At 49.7% G+C, this 19,859-nt stretch overlaps 1 protein-coding gene and 1 pseudogene across 1 annotated transcript; one reads left to right on the forward strand and one right to left on the reverse strand.

Moving 5' to 3' along the window:
- The first annotated feature begins 7,607 nt into the window (after positions 1 to 7,607).
- Positions 7,608 to 8,700, forward strand: LOC119362060 (heavy metal-associated isoprenylated plant protein 27-like). The gene is made up of 2 exons (XM_037627232.1): positions 7,608 to 7,923; positions 8,096 to 8,700. The coding sequence occupies exons 1-2, from the start codon at positions 7,767 to 7,769 to the stop codon at positions 8,404 to 8,406; spliced, it is 468 nt and encodes a 155-aa protein (XP_037483129.1). The 5' UTR covers positions 7,608 to 7,766; the 3' UTR covers positions 8,407 to 8,700.
- A 6,475-nt stretch (positions 8,701 to 15,175) lies between these two features.
- LOC119360405 lies at positions 15,176 to 17,473 on the reverse strand (annotated as a pseudogene).
- Between the last annotated feature and the right edge of the window lie 2,386 nt (positions 17,474 to 19,859).

Genomic DNA, 19,859 nt, shown 5'->3' on the forward strand with positions numbered 1-19,859 from the left:
AGTGATCCCCCACCAGGCGACGGGACTGTAGCCACACTCCCCTGACCAAGCCTGCGTCATTAGCATCACGGCTACAATGATCAGCCACCAACCAGACCCGCCAGCGGTGGGGGCGGCCTGTCGGCTCCATACCAGACCAGTCGACGGGCCCCAGTTGCCGGCGGAGAAGCCGGCGACCAGAGACACTGACAGCCGGGTCCAGCACCCGGCCAGATTACTAATGTACCCCTGGGGGTAGGCCTATATAAACCCCCAGGGCACCCATGCAAAGGGTTCTCAACCTGTTAGAACTAGTTTCCACCCTAGAGGAAGAAGAGAGCTAGCCCTGCCTCCTTCTACCTCTAGCATACAGCTCGAGGAGCACCATTGTATTCATTAGTGCCTTAGTGATCATGCGGAGACCCCGCAGAGCAGGACTATGGGTGTTATCTCCTAGGAGAGCCCCGAACCTGGGTAAAGTGCGCCGGCGTTCGTGTCTACGCCTCATCCCGCTTTCAGGCACCGATGACGTTCTACTCGCTCCCACCATGATAAACCATCCTTTGGCATATGTCGCACCCAACCCCCGACATTTGGCGCCCACCGTGGGGTGAGGTGCACCGTCGTCCGGAGACCTGCTTTGGACGGGAACCTTATTCTTTCCTGGCGAGCGCAGCCAGGCCAGCACGCCCGACGGCGTCAGCCTCGACGCGCTGTACGGCGTGGAGATCGCATGCGCGGCGAACTGCCTCGCCGACCTTGTTGGCGAGATCCGCCTCTCTGATGAGCCGGCGTCCGACGGGGGCACCGACTGCCCTGAGAGCCATCTCGTCAGCTTCCTTGACCATCTCCACGTTGCCAGCGAGCCGGCTGTGGACTTGGAGTCTGTTGGCTCCACCGCCCCGATGATCGTCGACTCCGACATGGCGTCGCTCGACGCGTTCATCCACCAATGTGGTGATCTACGACGAGCCGCCTCCTCGCGAGACCGTCACGGAGGTGCTTGTCATCAATAGTGGTGAGCACTCAGACGGGGGCGTTCGAGACCCACTCGATGCGGTGCCGCGAGACCTGTCAGCGCCCATCCCAGAAGACGCAGACGCTGAGACGCTGGAGGCATGCCGCGTCCAGCTCGTCGAGAGCGCCAACCGACTGGCCAGCATGCGACGCCTCTCGAAAGCCTACTGACGCGAGATGGACCGAGCCGTCGGCGGCACGCCGGCTCCTGAGGAGCTTGGCCACACCGGCTCAATCCGGCAACGTGGCGCGACCATCGCCAGCATGTTCCGAACGGATCGTCCCGTCTATGCCACGCCTGCGGAGAACATCTGAGCTGCCCAAACGGTGACAGATGAGCTGAACAAGTACAAAAGCGACGAGCGTCGTCACATGACGGAGCGAGTCCATCAGCTCCTTGACGTGGCCGCCGAGCAGCATGAAACCGGCTGCTGCGCCGAAGCGCCCGTCCGGCGGAACGATGAACCGATGGAGAGCCCGACTCCCCCACCACCGCACCAACCAATCCAATCAAGTCCTCCTCTGCCCGTCCCGAGGTCGGCCAGCCGGTGATTAAACTAAGGAAAACGACGACTCCATCGGTACCGCGCGCCCGCACGTATTACTACGAGTACAGTTATAAACAGTGTGGCACGCACACTGCGGGAGCCCCCTCGACGCCAGCTTAGCTGGGTGGCCGCGTGCTCACGGTACGTTCCGTGTGAATGAATGGTATGCGTACCACTACCCAATGCAGCAGCGATAGAAACGGCGGCTGGACAGTAGCTGGCTCGGCGTTTTGCATTGCATGGTGTTGGACTGTTCCGTGGATGGTACCAATTGCAGCGGCAGTAGTAGATTACACTGCGGCTGCTCCAAAACAACGAATCCTCCTACACTAATCGAAGCAGCTGCCCTGGTCCGTTGATGAACACTGTCTTGGCTGACACAATCTAGTGAATTTTAAGTTTAATAATCACAACACTCCATACGTGAAAGCCCGTGAACGATCGACTATAATACAGCCCAACGCTCCAGGTCGGGAGTATTCTACTGCATCGGTGAACATGGCGTAGTACGACTCTAAATCTGGAGATCCAAAGCGGCGATGGCTAGTCCCCAGACCCAGGTGGCGTCCAAGAAAAGAATCCCAGAAACGTCAGTGGTCGGCTGCCTCTCGTGGTCGTACTACAACAAGAAACTGAGTGGCAGCTACCGCCTTGATAGCGGCGGTGAGGTGAGGTCACCCTCGCCCCTCGGTATGGATCTCAAGGCTCACCACCCGCCCACATGCGCCCACATGGCTGGCCCGCCAGATTATGGCTGCTGTTTCTTGTTTCTTTATTCTTGCATGTTTTTTGCGGGGTTTATTCTTGCATGTTAGGCCATCTTAAACGGCGATCCGTAAATTTTCTCCAACGTTGTGCATTCGGGAAGTAGTCCGCGGACACAGATGCGGATGACTGCCATCCAACGTTGTTCGTATAATTTCAAACATTTTTTTCAACAAACCACATATATGACATTCATGCAAACACTATGGGTTTTCATTAGATTTCGAACATTTAAAAAGAAAAAAACCCAACCTAAACCTAAACCCTTGCCATCCTCCATCCGTTGTCTTCATGACCAAAGGCGATAAGAACGGTGAAGTGAGAGTATCTTCAGCCGCGCCCCCAACAGGTCCTCTTCAGTCGATTTTTTCGCGCCAGCGCCCAAAAATCGGCTCGGTCGCGCCCCAAGAGCCTGTTTTTTGCCGGCTTGGGCCGAAATTGGTGCCGGCGTACCCAGGCCGAACCCGGCACGCCAGGAGGCGCCCGAAGGCGCCGGGGCGAGCGATTTTGGCGCGAACGCACGGCAGGCCCGCCCAGTCAGCGACACTCGCCTCGTTGTCCTCACAACGCCTCGGTTTCCCGCGGGGAATCAATGGCAAGGCTGCCGCCGGTTAGCCTTTCATTGATTCCTCACGGGCGGCATTCACGGGCGGCGCTGCGACGCCCTCCCTCCCGCCACGTGTATACACGTCGCTCGGCTATAAAAGTGACGTCTCTCCCTCACCTATGGCCACACCCGCACACAGCCCCGCCACCGAGCTCTCTGCCTCTCTCCCCGCGCGCAGATGCCGAGCTCTGCCTCTCTCCCCTGTGCCCTCCTTCGAGACGATGGCCGAGCGATTCCCCGGCAATGGGGCGGCGGCCAACGGCTTCGGCCGTCGCTCCCTTCACGAGTGGGAGGTGTACCTACTCTTCGAGGCCAACATCCCGGCGCCTCTCGACCTCTTCGCCGCCGAGGTCGACTGCGTGCGGGCATCACTGACGGACGAGCGACGGGCCCTTCCGCAGTACGCCGTCGGCAACCACGAGGCGTGGGCGGGGTACATCCAGCACCGGCAGGCGCAGCGGATCGCCTCCACCAACGGTGCGCCGATGGTCAGGGGCAGCAAGAACAGCGAGGGGTGCCGCCTGTGGTGGGGCGCCCCCGGCCGCTCGCTTCACGCCGTCCTCCAGCACCTCAAGGGCGGTAACGACCCGCCCATGACCTACCCTCCTGCCCCGGCACGGATCGGCGGCCAGTGGATGCCCAGGAGGACAACGTACTCTTCTTCCTCCTCCTCCTCCCGTTCCTCCTCGTCGGGGTCGCCGGCGCTGCTCAGCGTCAAGGCCGAGCCCGGCGAGACGCCGCTGGGCCGGCGAACACGCAACGCTGGCATCGTCATCAATGATGGCGGGTGCGCCTCCTCCTCGGCCCCTCCTCGCTTTGTCAGACCGAAGACGGAGCCCAGGCTCGCCGCGATGAAGACGGAGCCGGGGCTCGCCGCGGTGAAGACGGAGCCGGGCCTCGCCGTGGTCAAGACGGAGTCGGGCCTCTCCGAGGAGGCCACCTTGAAGTAGGCGCGCGAGGACTAGGCGCAGACGGAGCTAGAGCGCCAGTGCTGCACCCTAGAGCGGTACTCCGCTCGACGCCGTGGCCGCGACGAGGGAGGAGTCATCATTCTCGACAACGACGACGCGCCGCCACCAGTCTGCCAGGGCGACGTCGGGCAGGGGTCGAGCAGGGGTGGCCGCGTCAAGGAGGAGAAGGACGACGGCGATGGCGGCGACGACAGCGGCGATGGCGGCGACGGCGACGAGGACTTCGCCGCGCTCAGCGCGTTCTTCCTGTAGCTAGGCTTTTATTTATTTTTAAGTTTGCTATGTAAAAAACTATTAAAGCGCCGAAGTTTATTTTTAAGTTTGCTATATTTCTCCGAAGTTTATGCCTATTTGCCGAATTATAGCCGAACGTATGTTAAAAAAAATTAAAAAAATCTTGTGGGTCGACCCTGGGGCCGGCGGCTGGGAACCCGATCGGCTTCAAGCCGATTTTTTCGCCGGGTCGCCCCCAGGCGGCAAAATTTCAAGTCCCCCGGGGGGCCAACGGCTGGAGATGCTGTGAAGTTGCCGTCTCCGGCGAGGAAGAGTAGAACACGAGAGACGGACTAGATCACATAAGACACAGAGACACAAGGCCATGCCGCCTCCCGTGGCCTACTCATCCTCTGAGGAGTCCGCGCCTTGGCTGTCGCCGGTGGAGATGAGGTCCATGATGGAAATGGCGCCCATGCTATCGTCATCCCCCCACCGGGCCGCCGGATAGTTCGTTGGTGTCGCATAGGAGGCGCGGCTTGCGTTGTTCTCCTCCGCTATCGTCATCCCCGCACTGGGCCGCCAGATAGTTCATTAGTGGCACGTAGGAGGCGCGGCTGGCGTTGTTCTCCTCCGCGATCGCCTGAAGCTGCACCTCAGCGGCGACTGCTTCCTGGCAAGCGGCGGCTTGAGTGCGAACGACATCGTTGATGGCCCGTTGCTCCGCGACGAAGTTCGGGTTCGCCGTGGCAACGACCTCCTCGCTCGCGTGCTCGCCTTAGATGTGGCCCTCCACCACCCGGTGCTGCTCTAGGAGGAATAGATTGCACCGATGTTACTCCTGCGCCTGCTGGAATGCCGACAAAGGCGCAAGTTGCACCTTCGCCATGGCGGCTTTGTAGTGCACCTGCGCCTGCTCCATTCTAAAGCCAGCGTGCACAGGTGTGGGAGCGGGGACGGTGTCATCGGAGCCCGTCTCCTTCGTGGGTCGGCGTCGGCGTCGGAGACCTCATGCGAGCTGGTCGGCAAGCCGGCCTCAATATGCCTAGCACGACCGCTATACCAGGCGGCGGCAAGGGCGGCCACCTCATGCTTCATCTCCATGGATAGGCTCTCCCACATAGTTTCACCGCCAGCAGTCATGGCAGATGCAGTGCAAGGGAGGAGGATGGGTAGAAGCTTGTGTTGTGGCGTGGACTTAACCGGGTGTGCCCGCCTTTAAACAGCGGATTCCGGTGAGGCTAAGCATCCTGGTGTGTCAGTTCACGGTGCTAGAATAGGTTTCTCGGCCGACGTGTCTGCTTAATGGTGGCTTACGGACGGACGGGGCATTGAACGGGCGTGGTAGATAGCCGTCTCGTCCCGTCCCGTCCAGTAAGGCGTCTCCAGCATTGAACATGCACAGACGCTGGAGACGCGTCGCGGGTGGCGCCCTCGGCCGACGTGCCGCTTCAATGGCAGCGCCAGTGAGAGGTCGGTCCGCTCTGGACCGGCTTCAATGTGCAGTGGCGTGCTCTACAGCGATATGAATGCGGGCAGCTGGCGTCAGGAACGCACACGGCCGAGGGGGAGGGGGTTTGGTTGGGTCAGGGCGGTCTGAAGCAGGCGTGGTTGCTGTGCGGACGGCCGCAAAGCCCCCCACGTTTGTCTTTGGTTAGCAGGGGAAAGTACTTCCGGACCGTGCTGTTGAGGTAAAGTACAGACATATGCAGACAGTTTGAGGTTCGGCGTCGGGACCCCTTACTGAGAATGGACTACTCTGATTTATTTATTTCAAAATTTCATGCAACAATTACTATAGACCAATTTTTTAAAGAAAATCTCATACTTTTCTCGGTGCTGTCATTTCAATGCTAAACTCTATTATATCGGGATCACATCCACAGTCGCTGAAAGGAAACTTACAGTTTTTGCCAACAAGTCGACGATTCGCGGGGGAGCTTTTGTGTTCCAACCCCAGTCGGTTTGGCGCGTTCAAACCCACACGAGCCCATCGAAGGATGAAAATTCACCACCACACATTATTAACGCCACTAATCCACAATGCCAAAGTTGTGCCACCTATGAAGCGACACGTCGCTGCAAGGATGGATAAGGCTGGTCACAATGGGGAGGAATTTAGGAGTAACATCACACACTCCAATACAACTTTGCTTCTGTGACACATATTTAATGAAGAGAGAGGTGCTTGTGGTAACTAGTTAGGCTGGTCATAGTGGAGAGTAACTTAGACTAGTAACATACATATGTTACTAGTCTATGTTACTACCTTCATAGTGGGTAGTGTCATAGGTGTGATAACATAGTTGCCTTCATTTATTACTTTGTAGACTCATTATGCATTGGAAACCGCTATGTGATGGTAACATATTATGTTACTCTATTTGCCTCTCTCCTCATTAACTACTTGCCACATCACCAATTTTGCTTATGTGGCATCTATGTTACTACCTATGTTACTCCCACTATGACCAGCCTTAAGGCTGGTCACAGTGGGGAGGAACTTAGGAGTAACACCACACACTCCAATACAACTTTGCTTATGTGGCACATATTTAGTGAAGAGAGAGGTGCTTGTGGTAACTAGCTAAGTTACCGGAACATCACACACTCCAAGAAACAATGAGTCTATAACCTAATAAATACATCGTTGCATGACACTACATAGATGTTCCTACCCATTATGATGGTAGTAACATAGTCTAGGGAAGTGTGAAGTTACTAGCTTATGTTCTTGCCCATCGTGACCAGCCTAAGTTACCGGAACATCACACACTCCAATAAACAATAAATCTATAACCTAATAAATACATCGTTGCATGACACTATATAGATGTTCCTACCCACTATGAAGATAGTAACATAGTCTAGGGAAGTGTGTAATTTACTAGCTTATGTTCTTGTCTATTGTGACCAGTCTAAGAAGCAGCAGCAGCGAGGAGAAACATCGGTCGCCGTCCGCCGTGTGGGCTTGGCGCTCCGGTGACGGGCTGCCACATGGCCGCCGGCCGCTCGCTCCGACGTGTCATCGGGACGCGCAAACCCCATGAACAGTCCGAGCCCCGTGGACCGATCACTCCCGGAGTTTCTGCGCGACTTGCCGGTGGTCGGTGGCCGGTGGCCGGAGTACGACCAGTGTATCGACAGACGGGTCCAAAGCGACGGTTACTACTCCGGGTCGCCGGCGTGGTCGGCCGGCCGTTTCCTCGCCACCGCACGAAAAGTCAGTGACCGCCGCTCCCACGCCACTCCCTTGGCCGCGGCGGTGAGCGTCACCGTCGCTCACTAGCGGTCACATGGCACCATACCGCCACCTGGCGCTGCCGACCACGCGGGGCCCACTCGCCAGCCACACCCACGCCCATAATAACCACCGTTCTCCCACCAGCTTCCTCCCCCACACGGCCGCACCACGCCTCCATGCGCAGACTGCCTGGCTCCGCCCACACGTGTCGCGCCGGCAGTGGGCGAGCACGCTCCCCCGGACGCCTATAAACTGAGCCCCCCCGGCCCAAGGTTTCCTCGTCTCACACAGCATCTCATCCAGCAGTACCACAGAACTTGAACTCGAATCCAGCTGAACAATTTCTTGAGCTTCGAGAGAGAGAGAGAGAGAGAGAGAGAGAGAGAGAGAGAGAGAGAGGTTGAAGAAGGAAGGAGAGCGGGATGGGCATCGTGGACGTGGTGTCGGAGTACTGCTCGCTGCCGCGGAGTCGGCGGCACATGAAGAGGCGGAAGCAGTTCCAGACGGTGGAGATGAAGGTGCGGATCGACTGCGAGGGCTGCGAGCGCAAGGTCAAGAAGGCCCTCGACGACATGAAAGGTACGGTCCAAGCTTTCTCCTTCCGGCCGAATCCGATTCCTCCCGTATCTCGCACATGTTTCTCCATTGACGGAAAGAAAAGGAAATCTTGCCCCGGCTTCTTTTCTTTGGCCAGATCTATATCTGGGGCGGCAGCTTTGCTCAAAGTGTATGTGTTTGATTGTGGTCGCAGGCGTGAGCTCGGTGGAGGTGATCCCGAAGCAGAACAAGGTGACGGTGACGGGGTACGTGGACCCGGCCAAGGTGATGCGGCGGGTGGCATACAAGACCGGCAAGCGGGTGGAGCCGTGGCCCTACGTCCCCTACGACGTGGTGGCGCACCCCTACGCCCCGGGCGCCTACGACAAGCGCGCCCCCGCCGGCTACGTCCGCAACGTCATGAGCGACCCCTCCGCCGCGCCGCTCGCCAGGGCCTCCTCCACCGAGGCCAGGTACACCGCCGCCTTCAGCGACGAGAACCCCAACGCCTGCTCCGTCATGTAGTAGTACTAGTACTCTTTGTAATTGTAAGACCCCGGCCGGCCGGGTAGCCGTCGGCGACCTTCTCTAGCTTCCCTGCTCTGCTTTGCTCCTCCGGGGTGGCGGCGTTGGGATCTCTAGATGGTCTCTGCTGGTGTTTTCTTCTACTTTTGAAACTAGACTAGAAGATGAAGATGGGTCTGTATTCTTGCTTCGGTTTGGTGTAAGATATGTTGGGTTCGGTGAGGAGGAAGCTCCATCGATCTCCTTGTTTATGCGCAATGTTCCCAATCAGATCGATGAGCGTTGCATGATTGATTCGGTGACCTTCTGAAGAAGATGAATGATTGATTTGGTGAATGAAAGAGACTCTGCACTAGTCAATCAATCAGTCGGGAGCTGATAAGTCCCCCTGACCAACATTTATTCATAGCCGAAGTCCCAAAGATGATCACAATCTTACTGTTCTGAAACTTGGGACAAATATCTGAAGTCGCCCAAGCACATCAGGCCAGATCGACACCAAAGTGAGATTGGCAACTCGTTGTACTTCGACCATACCCCACTCGATCTGCAGTTTCTGTCTCCGTGCCACAACACAAGCCGCGGTGACAAGTCTCCTTGAGCAGGAGTTCATTTTAGACAAAGTTAATCATACTACTAATCTTATTTTAGAACTTGGCTAGGCCAGGCTAGACAAGTGTCAAACTTCTAAATATATGAGATGGGATGGTAAAATATTTGAAGTTGGTGAAGCAAAAATATAAGACGACCAAATCAGATAAAAAAGAACTCGTCGTAGTTATTTTTGTTATTCAAAGGGTTTATCCACTGATTTCTGTAGCTCTCGTCTCCGGGCACTGATTAAGACTCAGCTCAGTCCGTAACTTCCAAAGGAATTACCCGCACAAAAAAGAACTTCCAAAGGAAGAAAAGGACGCAATTGAGTTGTCAAAAAGAAAAATAAAGAAGATGTTACGTACCAGGTAAGGTAACTGATGAGTCGGTGTTATCTTAGCCAAAAGTTAATTCCGGGACACCAGGAAATTTAAATAGTCAAAGGGCCAAACTGAGCAGTATCTTAAACTGGACACATATATATATCTACAGGTGAGGCGGACGGCGAACTGAGTTTGGACACCGTCGTATTTTTTTTTCTTTTTTTTTTGCGATGATGTCTCATGTCAGCTTTAGGTAGGGAGATGCCAAACTTTATCTGGCCCGCGGCCAACTCAAAATCAAAACCCACGGGATGCTAGTAGTAAGAGCATTTTCAGAGCTGACACACAAATTTGCTCTACCGTCCATCTGTGGACAGGGGACTAGTCCGCGGATAGGAATGCGGGAGGCAGTCATCTTATGCTGCCCGCATATATCAAGTTGGAATTTAAATAATCGAACATAATTCGTGCAAACACGGCGTATTTTATCAAAGTTTGGATGAAAAATAACACAAATCGTTCATACATAGCATGCAAATAAGTCTAGTACAACAGCGGTTTAAATTCAATGAGATTAATCGGATGTTCAACAAGTTCTTCATGAACGGACCATGTCGTCCAACGTATACCGCCCCTTCAGTTTCATCCAATAGTGTATGGGCGTAAATGATCGTCCCTCTATTCTGTGATACATTACGGCAGCACGCACGGGCTACATAATATGTAGAGTAACATTGAATGAATTAATGAATTAATCATCAAGTTGAGCAAGAAGAAGCAAAAATCACGATCTCCTCGTCTGCCGCACGCAACGGCCACCTTGCTTCCAACATATCAATTGCGCCACAAAACTTGATGATAGTGGTCTGGATGATGTACCATCAGTACGATAACGGCCTTACCTGGCGTTGGAGGAGGAAGGTGCGGATGCAAAGCAAGGGAGAGAAGGGGCAGATTGAAAGAAAATGAGACCATGAGGGGAGATGTAGTGGGCCGGGGGTGTCGGAATTCTATGTGATTGTTGTCTAAACTCCCGCAAAGCCACCAACTTTGCTTCCACTTTGCGGGAGAAAGTGTATCCGACCGTTCGACAGACCCATACAAGCTCACTTTGGATGACACAACACATCTTTGCTATAGAGCACTGAATTAATCACAAGCAAAGTGTTGAGCCTCAGTCTGCTGTACAATATGGCAGTGGTGTGGTTTTACTTTACTTTGCTCCCCCATCACACAGCAGCAGCAGCAGAGGGCACGACGACAACCGGCCGGATCGATCGACATCCTTGTACACAAACAAAGCGCAAAAGAACAAAGAGGCCGAACGGAAGATGCAAACAACACCTGCCGCCCAGATCTACCCGCTACCTACACCACTGACAGATACGCATGCACAAACAAACACCCGTGGCCAGGCACGCCTCTGAGTTAACTTTAGACGAGGTTAATCAGACTGTCATTATTTGAAGACTGGCCAGACGAAGTGTCAAACCTCCCAAGTCCCAATATGACATGAGATGGCAAAATATACATACAAAGCTACCGACGCACACCAGACAGAGTTCGGACTGCAGTTTTCTTGTGCGCCACTCTGTCTCCGTACCACAATGCTAGGAAGCCGCAGCGCCCATCAGCTAGTCGCACTGATATTATTATTATCTTGAACTTGGCTTAGACATAGCACCAACCTCTGAGTCTAAATATTAAAACATGTGAGTTAATTGCACAGAAGTATCACAATTGGGGCATTGGAAGCAGATTGGTATCAAAATTGGTAATTTTTACGTGTCAGTACCAAGATTGGGGCGAGCCGTTGCAAAAAAGACTAAACGTGCGTTTTATACGTATTGACAGGTAAACTGACCGGTTGGGCCCGCCTATCAGGCGCCACGCTGGCCAGTGCGCGCGTGCCTGCGCGCTGACTGCACGCTGACTGGGACGAGGCCGGCTCGCTCGCACCGTTATAGTCGCGGCTGTGCGACCGAGCCAGATCCCTACCCCGACCCCGCTCGCCTTCTTCCTCCTTTCTTCCTGCTCTCTGCGTCGCCGTCGCCTGTGCCCGCCACCGCCGGCCGCCACACCACGTCGCCGCAGCCATGGTTCTGGAGGACGAGAGCAGTGATGACAACTCAAGCCTCCCCTACATGTACTCCGAAACCTCCACCGATGGGCTGAACCAGGTTAGTTACTCTATTGGAGCTAGGGTTAGGGTTAGGTTTAGGAATTTTTGGGATTTTTGTGTGTAGGTGTTCTTTGTTCTTAGGATTTCGTTTGATTTGCTGTGTCCTCTTGTTGTGCTTTTGATTGTGCAAGTGTCTTTCTCACTTGAGGACCCGGATTACAAGGGCCTTGAGCTAGATTTGATGGTGTTCTGCGAGAAGCATGGGAAGCCATCAGAGAGGCTTGTTGCGTTTGAAGGAACAATGACTGGGAGAAGGTTCTTAGCATGTGCTGAGCCGGTATGTTTCTTGCCTTGGTGATTAAGCATTGGATGTGTTCATTGAAAGTGGCAGAGTATTGTTTGCCACCTGTGATTTAGTTATGTGCATGCTAAATTTCTGCTAAAATATATGCTCATTGTGGTGCTCATATGTGCCCTACTGTAGTGCTCATTGTGCTAAAATATATGCTTTGTTAGTCATATGTGCCCTACTGTAGTGCTCATTGTGGGAATGCTCATTATTAAGTTCAGTGGCAAACAATACTAAGTTGTGTGCATTTCTGCTAAATAGTGGACTGCATTTCTACTAAAATGTATGCTCCTGTTGTGTGCACATGTTATTTATTTACACTTCTTTCCAAATGCAGTGTTGCTCAATATTAAGTTCAGTGGAGCCAGTTAGTAACTATTGCTTACTGCTGACAGTACGTAGTCTCATTAGCTAGTTTGTTGCTGCAGGCTAGTGTAGTGCGTTTAGCTGGGCAAAGTAGTTCACATTGTATTGCTTATTACTGTTGACAGTAGGTAGTCTCAATGGTAGGAGTAATGGTAGTGCACATTTAGGATTCCATTATATTAATGGTCAATTCTTAGCAATTGCTGCTGCTTAGCACATGGCTGCTTAGCAACTGGTAAGTTGAATGGAGTGTTACTCTGGTGCCTGGTAAATATATTGATCATTATTAGGTATATTGTGTTCTTGTTGCTTAACAAATGGCTATGCAAATTCAGTTAATGTCAGTGCCAACATTAGGTACTGCCATGAACTAATTGTTGCTTAGTACTCTTAGTAGTTGTATTGTACTAAGTTTTGCCCATTGTTAGGTACTGCCCAATGTTAATCTGCACATTGTAGGATTACATTAATTTATTTTTCAATGTGTTCTTGTTGCTTAGCAAATGGCTGTGCAAATTCAGTTAATGTCAGTGCCAACATTAGGTACTGCCATGAAGTAACTGTTGGTTAGTCCTCTTAGTAGTTGTATTGTAGTAAATGTTGCCCTTCTAATTTTTCCAGGAAGGTCAGAATTGTGGGTTTGTTCAGTGGGTTTATGAGCAGTGGCCCCAAACAATGGAGAATGCATTGTTGAAGCTTTGGTCAATGGTTGAAGAGAGCAAGTGTGCTAGGGTGAATGATAATCTTGAAAGTGCTTTAACTATTCACCATTTGATAGAAGAAAAGAACAAGCTGGATGCAGACTATGACAAGTTGGTGAAAGATGTGCATCAACTTGTGGATATCCAGGCTGATAGGGTTGTGGATTTCAGTTATCTGTAGTCCAACCTCACATATCAGCAGGAATGCGGAGCTGAGTTGATTGCTGGTATGAAGGCAGAAATGGCAAAGAAAGATGCAGCTGCAGAGAAGGTTCAACAGAAGTATGAAATCTTGTGCAACCTGACAAGTGCTCAAGCAACTATCATCCAAAATCTGAAGTTGAAGAATATGAAAGAGAAGGAATTGCTGAGTGAGGCTAGGATGAATTTGGAGTTGAAGAATGCAGAGTTCACACAGTTTGAGGAGAAGCTCACCCAAGAGAAGCTAGAGTTGAAGTTCCAGGTTGCTGATCTGCTGAAGCTCAAGGAAAACTATAACGAAGAGAAGCAGATGCAAGAGTTTAAGATTACTGAGCTCATGAAGGCACAGGAGAAGCTGAAGGAGAAGATCAAGGGGATCCAGGCCATCTTGCAGAACTAAACAAGATGAATTGAGATTAGTGGGCATTGCAGACCTTTTGGGAAGGCTGGCTGTGCAATGACCTACTAACTTAGAATTATGGTTGTGTAATGTATGGTTCTAGTACTAATTGTGAACTCTGGCTATTTATGTACCTAATAGTTATGCTATCCATCTTTTTGTGAGAAAAGGATGGATTGTGCATTTGAACTCCACTATGTAATGTGAACAATGGTTGTGTATTCCTATAATGTGTTGAACTCCAGTTAGTATCGTTTGCTTTCAATCTTAGACTGAAAATGATGACATAGTGATGCTTATGTTAGACTGAAAATGATGACATACTGATGCTTATGTTATACTGATGGTTAAATGCTTAAATGCATTTGCAAAAGGAATAGTTACATATGTTAGAGTGATGCTTAAATTCTTAAATGCATTTGCAAAAGGAATAGTTTGTTATGTTACAAAGTTGATGGCTTTAGGTTGTTTTGTTGACCCCGAGCCACCCTACACCAAAGTTGATGGCTTTAGGTGGTTCCGTCGACTACGAGCCACCCTAGACCCTAGTTGATGGCTTTAGGTGGTTCTGTCGACCCCGAGCCACCAAAACCCAAAATGATGGCTTTAGGTGGTTCCGTCGACCCCGAGCCACCCTAGACCCTAGTTGATGGCTTTAGGTGGTTCCGTCGACCCCGAGCCACCCTAGACCCTAGTTGATGGCTTTAGGTGGTTCCGTTGACCCCGAGCCACCTTAGACCCTAGTTGATGGCTTTAGGTGGTTCCGTCGACCCCGAGCCACCACAACCATAGACAACATATCAATAACTTTAGGTGGTACTCATCAACATATCAATCATAAAAAGGACCATTTTGAGTATTCCATTTTGTGTACTCATCAACATATCAGTCATAAAAAGAACCATTTTGAGTATTCCATTTTGTGTAGTCATCAGCATATCAATCATAAAAAGAACCATTTTGAGCATAGACAACATATCAATAACTCCATTGATATATCCAGCATATCAACATATCAATCATAAAAAGAACCATCCAAGCTTGCATAATATAATGAGTATTCATCAACATATCGCATGAAGATAGTCCATTCCATGCATTCACTCATAAGTTGCATCCACATCAACAAAAGCCATATATGGCATTGATTCTTAAAGTACACAACCAAAGCAAAGATGACATTGTATCATAGGATGCAAGAACGCACACATGAAGTATCTAGTTACCACTTGCATAGAAGTAGCTCCCCCATCCACTATGTCTACCACCAGCACCTCTCCCGACAGTAGATGTGGAGGGACCAGATTACCTTGGGGCAGAGAATGAACTTCTCCCTCTCACAGCACCTCTTGCAGCACCTCTACCAGCACCTCTCCCAGCACCTCTCCCAGCACCTGCAGCTGCAGCACCTCTCCCAGCACCTGCAGCTGCAGCACCTCTCCCAGCTGTTGGTGCTGTTATAGGAGCTGCATGAGAGGTTCTTGCTGCTGGTGTAGTAGCAGCACCACCACCATTGGAATTCCTTGCAAGAGGCTTGCATAAACAAGAAGGAAAATGAGTTAGTACTTAAAAAAAAGAATGCAAAAGAAGGAAAACATGTTAATACTTATAAGAGGATTACCACATGTTTGTTCTTCCTCAAAGCCAGCTCAGGCTTCAACTGCTTGAGGCAGCTTTTGTATCTATGTCCTTGCAGTCCACAATTGCCACATGTTATAGTCCCATTCTTGATGTGTCCTTAGGCTTTGGAACTTCAAATTTCCCCTTGATCCTCTTCTCTTTCTTTCTTCCTCTCTTCACTTTAAATGCAGGTGGGTCAATGTCTGGACCATGGGTCTTTGTCCAGTCATGCTCACCAGGAACTGGATAGATCATTGGTTCATAAGCTGCCACATAAAATTCTTTCTTGAAGAACTTGCTGACATAATCCTCTAGTTTTCTTTTGCCCTTGTTTATTGCTGAGATGGCATGGTTACATGGGATGCCACTGAGGTCCCATTTTTTGCACCCACATGTGTGCATTTGCAAGTTAACAGCATGGGTTTGCTGCCCACTTGTAACTTGCCACAAGTCCACACCAGCTTGAATTGGTTTGCAATATTTGGCCCTCTCCTTCTCAACCTCTAGCTTCTCACTATAATGGGGTGTTATGTCCCATCTAGCTATCTTTCCACTCTCCCTATTCCTATGCCACCTCATCATCTGCTTATCCTTTATTCCATCACACATTGTCCTAATTGGTTTCTTCCTAACATCTAGGACATACTTGTTGAACACCTCAGACAAATTGTTAACTACAAGGTCAGTATTGCAGTTTGTATCAAATGCATGCCTTGCCCATGTTTTCTTGGGTATTTGACAAAGCCACTCCCAAGCTTCCTCACATTCAGCTCTAAGGTCATTCATTGCAATATTAAATTTGTGTTCACTATATGCATAGGCAGCATTATCCATACACTTCTTCAGATCTTCCCCCCTAAACCCAGCATTTTAGAAGTTTGCATAGATATGCCTAAGGCAGAACCTTTGGTTGCAATTAGGAAAGACAACATTCAGTGCATTTAGTAGGCCCTGGGACACACAATTAAACTAGCTAAGCTACTATATAGCACAAAACAACCATATAGGAACAAGGACATAAGATGCAAGCACATACCTTTTGTCTATCTGACATTATTGTATATGGACCAAACTGTCCCTCTTCTCCTCCTAGGCAGATTTTAAGTTGGTGTAGAAACCAACACCAATTAGGTGTGTCCTCTTGCCCAACAATACCAAATGCTAGTGGGTATATATTGTTGTTGCCATCTCTACCAGTGGCAGCAAGTAGTTGAGCACCAGTAGTTAACTTAATGAAGCACCCATCAACACCTGAATGAACAAGCAAATTCAATATTTAAAACATTCAAATGCATTTCAAGATGAAACAATATGTAACTAATGCACAAGGTGAACAAACTAACCAATGAATGGTCTGCACCCCTTGAGAAACCCCTCCCTTGCTCCATTGATGCAATAGAACATAGCATGGAATCTTGGACCTGGATGGGGGATTTTTTTAGTTGGTATTGGAGTTACACTAGTGACAACTACTCTACTCCCAGGGTTTGTATCCATCACTGTCTGAGCATAGTCTTTCAACCTAGGGTATTGCTTCTTGTGGTCTCCTAGCACAACATCAATAGCTAGGTTCTTTGCTCTATATGCCATTGACTTGGGCACATCCACACCATACTTCTCCATGCAGGCATCAATCAAAGTCTGAATGCCAGTTATTAGATCAGATCTAAACAGTGACTCATACTTCTGTGCAAGCCACTTGGCACTTACCCTTGTTGTCTCTGTACTAATAGGGCAAGTGTGCTTAATTCTCATCTTCTTAATTACAAAAGTAGTTTCACCTTTTATAACTGCTGCCACCATAAATAAGTTGCAATGTTTTTGCTTGCATTCTACAATTATTCTTTGATCTGAGTTCCTATGATATTTGAAGTTTCTGCCTTGAGTGATGTGTAAGTTCAACAAAGCCTCTATGAATTGATGTTGATCCAAGAAACACATATGTAGACATAATTGCTCATGTGGTGCCTCCATTTTCTCATTGTACCATTTTCTAGGAGGCCTCTGCTTTGCCCTGCTCTTCCTTTTCTTTGGCAGCACAAATGACAATGGCTCAAAACCATCATCATCAGCCTCCTTCAACAATCCTTTTTCTTCTTCATCAGATGAAGGTTTGAAATCAGGTTCCTCCTCTTGAACTACACTTGAATGTGACCTTGTTGTAGGCCCTTTCCTAACTAGAAGCTTCTGTTTCTTCTTCTTCTTCTCTTCATGTACAATTACAGTTTCTTCATCCCGTGAAACAACTTTGTCACCTTCATCCATTTGAAAAGGTTCCTCAACCTCTGTGTCACCCTCATAATGCACCACTTCTTCCTCCTCAGATTCTTCATCATATGTTTCTTCCTCTTCTATTTCATCATACTCTCTCTGTTTCTTTTCCTCAGCCATCTCTATGTCATCAGCATCACCCATTTAAAAAGGTGGTACATCACTGTCATCTTCACCTTCACAATCAGAACCACCACTGCCATCATATCTCTCTTCTTCTTCTATTTCCAAAACAGCTTTTAGTTTTCCTTTTACATTCTTGCTCTCTTGTGTGCAAACACCAGTACCATGAGCTACACTGCAGCTGCTACTCTGACTTTCAAAGGCAACTCCTTCTTCATCAACAACATAGATGGGTGGCTCACTGAGATCATATAACACAGGCTCTTCATACACAACAGTGGCTAATTCTTGCCTCTCAAACTGGCTACAAGGAGGTGGACATGCCCCCACTAGCAAATTTAAGAACTTAGACTCCTCAACCTGCTTCTTTACTAATTGCAACTCAGCATTACACTCTACCATCTCCAATCCTTTCTCCCCTAAATATGGATTCTCAATGTGAAACAGCAGATCATATTCACTAAATCCTTGGGTTTCCATCACTGCAATCATATTCAGGTATCTTACATCTGAACTGCAGAGCTTCAGCTCAAACATTTCTGAAGCATCAAAATAGAACCTAACATCCAAAATGTCATCATACAAACTGCAAAATGAAATAACAGACAAAAATGCTTAATAAACAATTTAACTTAACAGATAGGCTAACATATAAACAAAGCTTTGTTTAAGTTAACATATAAACAAGTTAACATATAAACAAAGCTTTGTTTAAGTTAACATATAAACTAAACAATTACTACAAAATCAAACAATGTAAACAACTATCTCAATACAACCCTAATTACAGAGTGGGTACTTAACTCACAGCAAACTAATGGTTTGTATTTTCAGATAATTAGTTAACAGAATTGTCCACTAATGGTGCTCTGCTCTAGTTAGGACTCATTTAATCCACTATGCTTCTCTGCTCTGCTCTGCTCTGCTCTTCTCTAGCTAGGTAACACCTAATGCTGCTCTGACAATTTGGACTAAGAAATAACAATGTAATCCACTAATGCTGCTTTGCTCTGCTCTAGTTAGGTAACACATAATGCTGCTCTGCTCTAGTTAGGACTCATGTAATCCACTATACTTCTCTGCTCTACTTAGGACTAGCAATTAGAGTGCTAAACATGCAGGCAGTAAACCCTAACCCTAATCCCCAATTTTAGTTTGCAAGAATGGAATAGTGGAACACTTACAGAACACCACTGAAGCCATGAGTCCAGTGATGGGTGGTGCTAGGGTTGGCCACCCAAATTCGCGCCATCTTCAGCCTCTGCTCCATCGATAATGCCAGCTCCGCAAAATCTTCGTCATCGCTACTGTACTCCGAGCTGGAGTAGCCGCCACTCCCATTGAGGCCTAAGCGGGGGAGGTCGCTGCCGCTTGCATCGCCGCCTGCCAGAGTCGCCGAGGCCATCGTCGCCTAGGGCACAGCAGCCGCAGGGGAGAGGAGGGCGCGAGGGAGGAGCAGCCGCGGGGAAGGTGATAGCGCCTAAGCAGTTCGATCCATGGCTACGGCAGCGTGGTGTGGCGGGAGGCGGGGCGGGCGGGGAGGCAGGCAGCCGCCGGCGAGGGCGCGAGGAGAAGGAAGAGGGCAGAGCGGGGTCGAGGTCTGGCTCGGTCGCACCAGCGAGACCTAAACGGTGCGAGCCGGCCTCGTCCCAGTCAGCGCGCAGTCAGCGCGCGGGCACGCGCGCACTGGCCAGCGTGGCGCCTGATGGGCGGGCCCAACCGGTCAGTTTACCTGTCAATGCGTATAAAACGCACGTTTAGTCTTTTTTGCAACGGCTCACCCCAATCTTGGTACTGACACGTAAAAATTACCAATCTTGATATCAATCTGCTTCCAATGCCCCAATTGTGGTACTTCTGTGCAATTAACTCAAAATATGTGGAGTTGGTGAAGCAAATGAGGTTGACGCCAAGCTCATGACATCGCCCAACCAGTTGTACTCCCATCCATGTAGAAAAAGAAAAGAAAAGAAAAACCTACAGCCTATTGACGTTTGACGTCTGCCGACCAAATCTACACCCAGAATCACGGCCTACGCAACACCAGGAACGGTCCGTGGTTATCATTGCAAAGGTCGCCGTTCCGTTCCGTTCCGTTCCCTTATCCATGGTTGTCAGTGCAATTTTCAATTTGCAACACGTGATGTACAATCAGAGTAAGAAGGCTAGCATGCATGATTTTCAATGTAATTTTATCTTTTTGCTAATTGTTATACGCCAGTTATCGTTTATTGTACTATCTTTTGTTTTTACTTGATAATTATTAGATCGAAGTGAAAAAATCTACTCCTTTACTTACCCCACATCACAGCCTAGGAATGCCACGTCTCTTGGAGCACACTAATTTAGACTCACCTCAGACCTCACCAAGTAAGAGCAAGTT

Source organism: Triticum dicoccoides, chromosome 2B, assembly GCF_002162155.2.
Source record: "Triticum dicoccoides isolate Atlit2015 ecotype Zavitan chromosome 2B, WEW_v2.0, whole genome shotgun sequence".
Classification (NCBI taxonomy): Eukaryota; Viridiplantae; Streptophyta; class Magnoliopsida; order Poales; family Poaceae; genus Triticum; species Triticum dicoccoides.

Excerpts from the sequence above, each read along its gene's own strand:
- LOC119362060 (XM_037627232.1), top strand. The coding sequence starts at position 7,767 with ATGGGCATCGTGGACGTGGTGTCGGAGTACTGCTCGCTGCCGCGGAGT. Across the intron at positions 7,924-8,095 it reads GGCCCTCGACGACATGAAAG|GCGTGAGCTCGGTGGAGGTG; the intron begins GTACGGTCCAAG and ends TTGTGGTCGCAG.